Source organism: Ovis canadensis, chromosome X (genome assembly GCF_042477335.2).
Source record: "Ovis canadensis isolate MfBH-ARS-UI-01 breed Bighorn chromosome X, ARS-UI_OviCan_v2, whole genome shotgun sequence".
Classification (NCBI taxonomy): Eukaryota; Metazoa; Chordata; class Mammalia; order Artiodactyla; family Bovidae; genus Ovis; species Ovis canadensis.
In genome coordinates, this window is record NC_091727.1 from 128137018 (window position 1) to 128145876 (window position 8859).

At 44.6% G+C, this 8859-nt stretch overlaps 1 protein-coding gene across 1 annotated transcript in view; it reads left to right on the forward strand.

Annotated features, from left to right (window-relative positions):
- The window catches only part of GUCY2F (guanylate cyclase 2F, retinal), a 97992-nt gene extending 90002 nt beyond the window's left edge, over window positions 1-7990 (forward strand). Inside the window, exons 16-18 of the mRNA XM_070290954.1 lie at window positions 1248-1342; window positions 7721-7809; window positions 7903-7990. Of these exons, the coding sequence (XP_070147055.1) occupies window positions 1248-1342; window positions 7721-7809; window positions 7903-7990 (272 nt within the window). The remainder of the gene's footprint in view (window positions 1-1247; window positions 1343-7720; window positions 7810-7902) is intronic.
- Window positions 7991-8859: the final 869 nt, after the last annotated feature.

Genomic DNA, 8859 nt, shown 5'->3' on the forward strand with positions numbered 1-8859 from the left:
GCCACATGACTGGATGGTGGTTGGAATCAGCTATCTTTCTGTGTTGAACTGTGTGTTCCCCATCAGTAGGATTATTCTATTGAGATATTCCCTCATGACTAGATGCTAGTGGAATGTCACACATAGTGCTAGCTAGGGACACACTAGGTGACTTTTAAGAACCATTTGGAGTGGAGGTTTGGGGATGACCGTGAAGTAGTGAGGAAGACACAAATGACAATACTGAGCTGTCAAGAGAAGGCAAGTCCTTGTAGAAGACAGCAGAAATTTCTTGCCATTCTTTTCACTCATGCGATGCTACTCGGATTGTACTCAGATTCTAAAAGAATTATTGGGAACACTGTAAAGCAATTATATTCCAACAAAAAAAAATAAATGAAAGAAAAATAATTATTGGGTTAGCCAATAAGTTTTCTACTAGAGCTTATGCAAAAACCCAAACGAACTTTTTGGCCAGCCTCAATACTTTCTCAAGTGTGTGTGGAACTGTCTTGGACTTTTACTGACTACTCAGCCTGAACAAGATCTTACTTCACAGGAAGACAGTTTTCAGGACAGTTAAGGATCCTACCTCAGTTAAATGATTGCTCTTCACCAAAGAATTACACTTAATTTCTGAATAGATGTTTTAGTCATAGTTCCCCAGTCTCTTATCCTAAGTTGGTATTAGTTGGAAAATCATTCATTCATGTGTGTACACAGCTAGAGGCATCTGCCGAAAAGACAGCTATAGATGTAGTCACCACACAATGTTGGCAGAGGTCTTGGGACATTTCTCATTGATGTCTTATTTTAAGTACAGCAGTGTTGAAAGGTAGTTGGATGGATGTGTGTGGAAAAGATACCCTTTTGTCTCTTAGGTAGGATATGCCAACCTTGAGGGTTCAGCCCCAGCAGCAGCCTGTGAGACTGTAACTTCCCTCAGAGGAGATCATGTTTCAGCTGAGGGCAAGTAGTGGTTGCTGTTTTCTTCATCTCAGTCATTTCTATTGCATGGCCTTTAATCTGAGATAGTGTCTAGGAGGCTGATAGGTGCTACAGTTAATGCCTTATTTGGGCCTGGTGAGGAAGACCATTCCTTCCCCTTACCTCCTCCTGTGAAACCCTAACTAAAGCGTACTCTCTCTCTCTCTCAGGGAATTTGTTTAGGGTCTTGTCCATTTAGAAGTGGGAGCATTTATGACATTAATATTCTCTCACTGCTTTTACCTGAAGGACCCAAAGTCATGCCTCTCTTGCTTTTACAGCTTATCGCATCCACGTCAGTCACAGCACAGTGACAATTCTTCGAACCCTGGGTGAAGGCTATGAAGTGGAGCTTCGAGGAAGAACAGAGCTCAAGGTATAATGTCCTTTTGTGTTTTGAGTCAAACCACTTGGACACACCTGCTACTGGAGAGGTCATGGTCTGCTGAAAGAGTTTACCTGGGTGTCTGAGACTCAGAGCTGTAATTCAGGCAGAATTCTCAATTTCATGTGTGGTTCTGCAAAGATCATTCCCTTTGCCTCAGTTTTCATCTCTTTAAAATATGGCTGCAGTGAGAAGGATCGTTAAAAGTCCCTCTGCATTTTTTAGACTGTGAGTTGCATTTTTCTCTCTTAAAAAATTGCCCAGAATTTTGCATTATTATTTACATTGTCAAACTTCCATCTCATTTAATATCTGGCAGTGCCAGGTGTTGTTCAATAAACTACACTACTGGAGAGTTTGGATTCTCTGTCCATTGGCTTGGTGGCCCTCCTTTCGCATTTTTCATCCCCAACATTGATCCCCTGTGTACAGAGAAGCTTTATCTATTTCCCCAAGGACCAGGAAGAATGAAGTCAGTTCTGATGAAAGACAAACATAGCACCTTTTCTTTGTAAGGACTATCACTTGATCTAGGATTCAGGATTAGACTAATATCTCTTTTTCTTTTTCACCATTTCCACTGGATTCTTTTCATCTTCCTCTGGATGGCCCTAGGGCCCCTGGTGGTCCCAACTGTAAAAGACTCTAGAGATTTGATCATTTAACTCCTTCAAATTTCAGATAAAGAGCCAAGGCCCAAAATAGTGAAGTAATTTGATCAGGGTTACATAGTCAGTTGATGGCAGAGTCAAGCCATAACCCAGGAAGCCTGACTTCTCCTTCATTAATAATAATGTTCATTTATTTAGTTTTGGCTGTGCTAGGTCTTTGTCATTTTCTCTAGTTGTCGCGAGTTGGGGCTACTCTTCATTGCAGCATGTGGGCTTTTCATTTCGGTGGCTTCTCTTGTGTAGCATGGGATCTAGGGCATGTGGGCTCAGTAGTTGAGGCTCGCCAGCTCTAGAACATAGGCTCAATAGTTGTGGGACATGGGCTTAGTTGCCCTTCTTCTTGTCGGATCTTCCCAGACCAGAGATCGAACCCATGTCTCCTGCATTGGCAGGCAAATTCTTTTCCACTGAGCTACCAGGGAAGCCCTAGAAGTCTTTCTGTGTTACCATTGTGCATGAAAATTGTTTTCTCAGTGATTATTCTCTGTGTTTAGTTGCTCAGTCATGTCTGACTCTTTGTGACCCCATGGACTGTAGCCTACCAGGCTCCTCTGTCCATGGGGATTCTCCAGGCAAGAATACTGTAATGGGTTGCCATTCCTTCCTCCAGGGCATCTTCCCAACCCAGGGATCGAACCCAGTTCTCCCTCATTGCAGGCGGATTCTTTACTGTCTGAGCCATCAAGGAAGCCAAAATCTCCAGCAAAGCAAAATCTGGGCACTGAGTGATGCATAATTTGTTTCTGTCACTGGTATGCCTTCCCCAGATGGTTGCAATTTACATATAAAGGAGTTTCAGAAGTCAAAGATTGAAAGGCCTGATTATAGTTGATCAGTTAATTCCTTCTATGGCTAATCCTAGATTGTCCCTTCCAATAGATCCTTAATGTCTTCTAGCAGGGGGAATGGATCACTTATTAGGGGACAGAGGTTTCTTTCCCACCTCTGCAGAGAACGCAAAGATATGATGGGGTGGCGATATTACATGGACAGTGAATCAAGTCACCCAAGGCTTTTGTGATCCCTCTATATATTTGGTCATTTCTTGGCAGAGGAGGACAAAGGTGGCTTGGTTTCCTGAAGTGCTTGCCTCCCTAATGTTACTAGACACAAATTCCTTCATTTAAGAGAGAACTTAAGGACTGAAGAGGTGCCACTTTATGCAACTGAAAAGGAAAAATATGCCTTCACCGCCTTCACCGCCCCCCGCTGATTTTTATTGCCTGCCCCCATACTGGTTAGGAGTAATCACAACTTTGGGTGGTTCACAGACAAAAGTAGGACTGCTTCAAAAGGGCCCTTTGCAACTTCACAGTTTCCCCTATCCCAGGGAATCTGGAGGAAGAGGCAGCGAGAGGCTGCCCCCTAAGGCCAGCCACATCAGGCCTTGGTTATTGGGTTATCAGGGGCTTCCTGAGGAAGAGAGATTGAGAGGGAGATATTGAGAGAGAAAAAGTGAGAGTGCCCGAGGGGAAAGGAAGGGCCAGTGAGAAGAAAGATAAGGATGAGAAGTAAGACCCAAAGGAAGGAAGGAAGAAGAGGGGAGATCTTTTTCTGTCTCTGAGCCTCCTCCTCCCAGCCAGGGAAAGGTATTGACTATCACCTAGTAGGGACTAGGGGACAGAGGATTCCTTGTCCCTTGAGGATATGCTCTAGTACATGGCTCAGAAGGACCACATTTGATGGGGAGCCAGGTGTGATTTCAAAGTTGATGGCCAAAAATATCCTCTCCTTCCAGCTGGCTGATGCTTAAAATTCCTCCATCTGAGCTTCTTCTCTTAAGCTCAAGGCTTGGATCCATCATCAACAACACTCTTCCCCGCCAACCCCATCCCCTCTCCATTGGAGTGATGACGCTTTAAGTTGTTTCTCTTAGTGGGATCAAAGATGTGGGTTGGATTGGCTGAGAGAAGAAAACACAGAGCAGTTGAGTAATTGGGTGGGTGAGGGGTACAAAGAGAGACACCAAAATAAGGAAGCTTAGAAGAAGACACATTGAGAGATGAGAAGCTCATGCTCTCTAGGAAGTTGTCCCACTGTCCACTCCAACCCCCTCTTGTATTGTGCTTAGTCGCTCAGTCGTGTCCAACTCTTTGCGACCCCATGAACTATAGCCTACCAGGATCCTCTGTCCATGGGGATTCTCCAGGCAAGAATACTGGAGTGGATTGCCATGCCCTCCTCCCAGGGGATCCTCCCAACTCAGGGATCGAACCCAGCTCTCCCGTGTTGCAGGAAGATTCTTAACTGTCTGAGCTACCAGGGAAGCCCAGGAATACTGGAGTGGGTAGCCTATCACTTCTCTAGGGGACATTTCTGACCCAGGAATCAAACCAGGGTCTCCTGCATTGCAGGCAGATTCTTTACCAGCTGAGCTACCATACTGGCACAAAAATCATCAGTGCTTAACTGGCTATTTCTGTTTTTTTTGCAGTATTTTTTTCCAAGTAGCCTGGTGATAAATCATCTTATTACCTCTTCTCTTACGTGAATGAGTCCTGCTTCACTTATCATTTTCCTGACAAGTTTGAAGCTCCTTGCTGAGACTTTGTATATGTCTAGGCTTCTTCCCTTTCACTTTTCACTTTCATGCATTGGAGAAAGAAATGGCAACCCACTCCAGTGTTCTTGCCTGGAGAATCCCAGGGACGGGGGAGCCTAGGGGGCTGGTGTCTATGGGGTCACACAGAGTTGGGCACGACTGAAGCGACTTAGCAGCAACAGCAGCAGCAGCAGCAGCAGCAGCAGCAGCAGCAGGCTTATCACATGCTTTTGCCAGGGCCTCTCAGGTGGATTTACATTCTAAAAATATTTTCCCAAATGGTTGTTCTCAGGTGGTTTCTGTTGTCTTTGCCAGAGGTGGACATTTACATACCAGCAATTGAGCTAAGAAGTAATGAAGTTGTATTGACAGAGTCATGAAGGTCAGAAGGTCTGGTCTGTAATTCTTGTCCTATAGATGACTCAACGTGTGACATTGGACAAGTAACTTCATCTTCCTTGTGCTTCCATTTCTCAACATAGAGGCCTCTTCTGACCTGTGATTATCAGGAAGCTCATTAATCGCAAGCTTTAAAATTACCAACAGTTGCTTTTTGGTCGCTAGACCTGCCCCTTGACTCCAGTGTGTGGGAAAAGCTATACAATGGAGAGGGAAGAACATTTAAACTTTGGAGTTTAACTACATGTTAACTAGACTTATTGTTGTGATCCTGAAACTAACATAATTGTTTGCTTGATGTTCAGTCGCTCAGTCGCTCTTTGCGACCCCATGGACTGCAGCACACTTGGCTTCCCTGTCCTTCACTATGTTATATGCCAATTCCACCTCAATAAAATATAGAAAATCATAGTAAAAAATAAAGTTTATAGTCTAGCAGAGTTGGGATCAAAGTCCTACCTATGCCAAGTCATTTTATAATCATAAACAAGGGCTCCATTTGCAGAATGAAGTTAATAATAAACCTGTTTTCCAGAGTTTTTATGAGGATTAAACAAGACAGGAGATGTCTTAAAAGTGTCGGGCCAAAGGAAGGTGCTATTATTTGGGAGGTCTCTGGGACTGCCTAGGGATTGATGCTGAGTCAAAGAGTTCACTTTAGCTTTAGTTGTTGCTTACTTGTTTCCCCACTCTGTCTTTCAGCAGAATTTTGGAGTAGGGTGGGTAAACAGAGAGCTAGGATTCTAAGAATTCTCCTGGATGGGCTCCAAAACCTCAGAGCACCCCTGGAGCTCCCCAGCATATTCTTTGATTTGGAAGCTTGCCTGAGTCCGTAACACTCCCATTCTATTTTGCAACCATTAGTTTTGGCATCCCAGCATGTCCCAGGACTCACCCAAATATCTGGACAGTCCTGGCATCTGCAAATGTTCCCTTGGGTATTGGCATGCTGTCCTGATAGCTTCTAGAGCTCAAGAAAAACAGTCGACTATGGCTGGGGCTTGGGATCAAGTTTTGAGAGTATGTTGTACCAAAGCGAGGTCCAGTGACACCATGGGGATTAGAATACTCAAGGGATTAGAATGCCAGGGAATGGAATAGTCTCTGTTTATTGAGCACCTATTCTATATGAGATGCTGAACTAGATTCTGTGAGGAAAAGAAACTGCTTAAGAGGCAGAAGAGTTGAGCTTCTGTTTAGGGCCCAAGACATGGCCTGATAGTTGTTTTTATTTAACTATACTATGAGCTCCTTGAGGACAGATCCCTCTCTGTATTTTCAGCCCAGGTGCAATGAGGGCAAAACAAATTTAAGAATGAGTGATATGAGCATATTTTCAAGCTGCTCACTTCTTCTGGTCCCAAATAGTTCACTTATGTGGGCTTAGGGTGGGCTGGCTGTCTGTTCAGGGAGGTTGGGCTATTGTGGTGTTCTCTTCCTCCTAGAGGGCTCGCTCAGAGTCTTGAATCAAATATTTGTGAAAAGTTTTGAGATTCTCCAATTAAATATGCTAATAATTATTATGGTTGCTGTCATGATTGTTAAGGGATGAATACATGTGATATAAAATAGAGAATAATGGATTTGATATTTAAAGGGGCAAACCTAATTTGGAATTTCTAAGTTAAGCAATTTAGAACTGTTCCAAATAAGATCTACTGAGAGTAAGACCATATTTCAGATTAATGAATTGGAAACACATCCCATTACTTTTTTCAGTCTTAGTAAACACATTTTCCCCTTATGGATTGGGGAAAATTGGAGGACAGACAAAACAGAATTGAAAGGAGGAGAGAGAACCATGTTGTTGAGGAGGACTGATTGAAGAAGAGGGGATGGTAGGGCAGGGGCAGAAAATGTGGCTCTTTTGAAGTCATCTCTTAGGCTCTGGGGCAATGAACTTGAGTTTACATTTGCTTTCTCTTCTTGGACCTGTGGTTCTTGACAATCGACTAGTGGGGCTGTAGGTGGAGGCCTCCCTTGGGGTCTCTCTCTGCCTGTAAGACTCCCTTGGCAAGAAGAAAAGAAACACTGCAGAAATGGTGACTTCTCAAAGCAGCCAGGGTGCCCTGGGCTTAAGAACCAAGTTGCATGGTGTGCTTTCCATTTTTATTCCCTTTTTGGTTTTTGTGAGAGACATTGGATGGTGGAGGGTTGGGGGGAGGTGGACTCTGAATGTATGTACTCTGGGTACAAAAGACAATGGGTTGACTAATGCCAAAAGATCAGGGCAAAAATGACAGACAAAATCTTCAATTGAACATACAGCTCTTTGGCAGCTGTGAAGCGAAACAGCCACATATTCCCAAAGATGGAGCTGTGTGGCGGCGGGTAGGCAAAACATCTGGATGACAACTTGAAATGCTGTTTGCTTTTTATCTAGCTGTGGTGGCAGCTTATGGAGCTTGTGTGTGTGTGTGTGTGTGTGTGTGTGTGTTGTGTGTATGTTAGCTGCTCAGTCATGTTCAACTCTTTGCAACCTCATAGATGGCAACCCACCAGGACCCCCTGCCCCCGTCCATGGGATTCTCTAGGCAAGAACACTGAGTTGCCATTTCCATGTCTGAGCCTTGGGTATATATGACAAAGAAGCCATATTGGAAGGAAGATGCCAGGGAGTGGGGACAAGGGGAAAGCAGAGGCAGTTTCTGAGCCAAATGGAATGTTTGTAGACATTCTATTCCTATTGACCAGAAAGACTTCTTTAGAAAAATTGGTTATAGTACCTTTAAGATTTTCCATCTTTTCTCTAATAAGGGCAAAGGCACAGAAGAGACCTTCTGGCTGGTTGGGAAAAAGGGCTTCACGAAGCCCCTTCCTGTGCCCCCACCAGTGGGCAAAGATGGGTAAGTGGAGATCACACGTAATTAGCATCTTCCCATGCCCCTCTCTGCCACATACTCTTCGCTAACTATTTTTGTGTTGCTCCTGCCCCACAGGCAAGTGGGCCATGGCCTTCAACCAGTAGAGATTGCAGCCTTCCAAAGAAGAAAAGCAGAAAAGCAGCTGGTGAGAAACAAGCCATAAGGTAATGGCCAGCAGGGAAACAGAGCTCAGGAGCTGGCCAGACTTTCAAAGCTGGGGCTCCCTTTGGCATGGGTGCCAGTGTCAGCCTACACTCTGTGGGCAGAGTGTGATGGAGCTGGCGAAATTCCAAGCTTCCCTGAGTTGTGCAAAAACCTTGTGAGGAGGCCTGTTGCAGAGCGAGCTGCCTCAGAGGGAGGTTGGCTGCCCCAGCCTGAGAGAGATCCTTGCCTCCTGCACTGATAATGTGTTTGAATGTTAACAAGGCTGGCCTTGTTATCCAGTTCTCAGGCAGGTGCACCCATCTCTTTCACTGTCCAGCACCTGGGCCACATGGTGAGCCACCTTAGGCCTTTAGAGATCCTCTTCTATCTAAGCCACACGACAAGATGCTTATGTCCTTTCCTCTGGCAGCCCTGCCCGATTGCTTCTGAGGTTGGTCTTACCAACCAAAATAAGACTGGCAACTTCTTAACTGCCTGGCTTGAATTCAGGACAATTTCCTTCATCTCTCCTCCCTGACAAGAAGGGTATCATTCCCAAGCAAAAACAACAGACCAGTTATCAAGGATTCTCCCCCATGTATCTCTCTCAGAGGACGCCAGTGCCTTATTGGGCTCCTGTCAGTGTCTCTTCTCTTATCTTGCTTTCTTATTCCTTCTTTCATGGAGACACTGACTCTCAGACCATCGCTTCCTCCACATAGCTTGGAAATCACAAGATTCTAAAGTAAATGTTACGGTGTCTCCACACACTCCTGTTTCCTTGTCTTTTTAACATGTTCCAGAATAATCACAGTTCGAGCTGCTACACAATGACCAAAGGCTGTATACTTCCTCTATTCCCAGTGGCCTCTGTTGACTTTGTCCGCT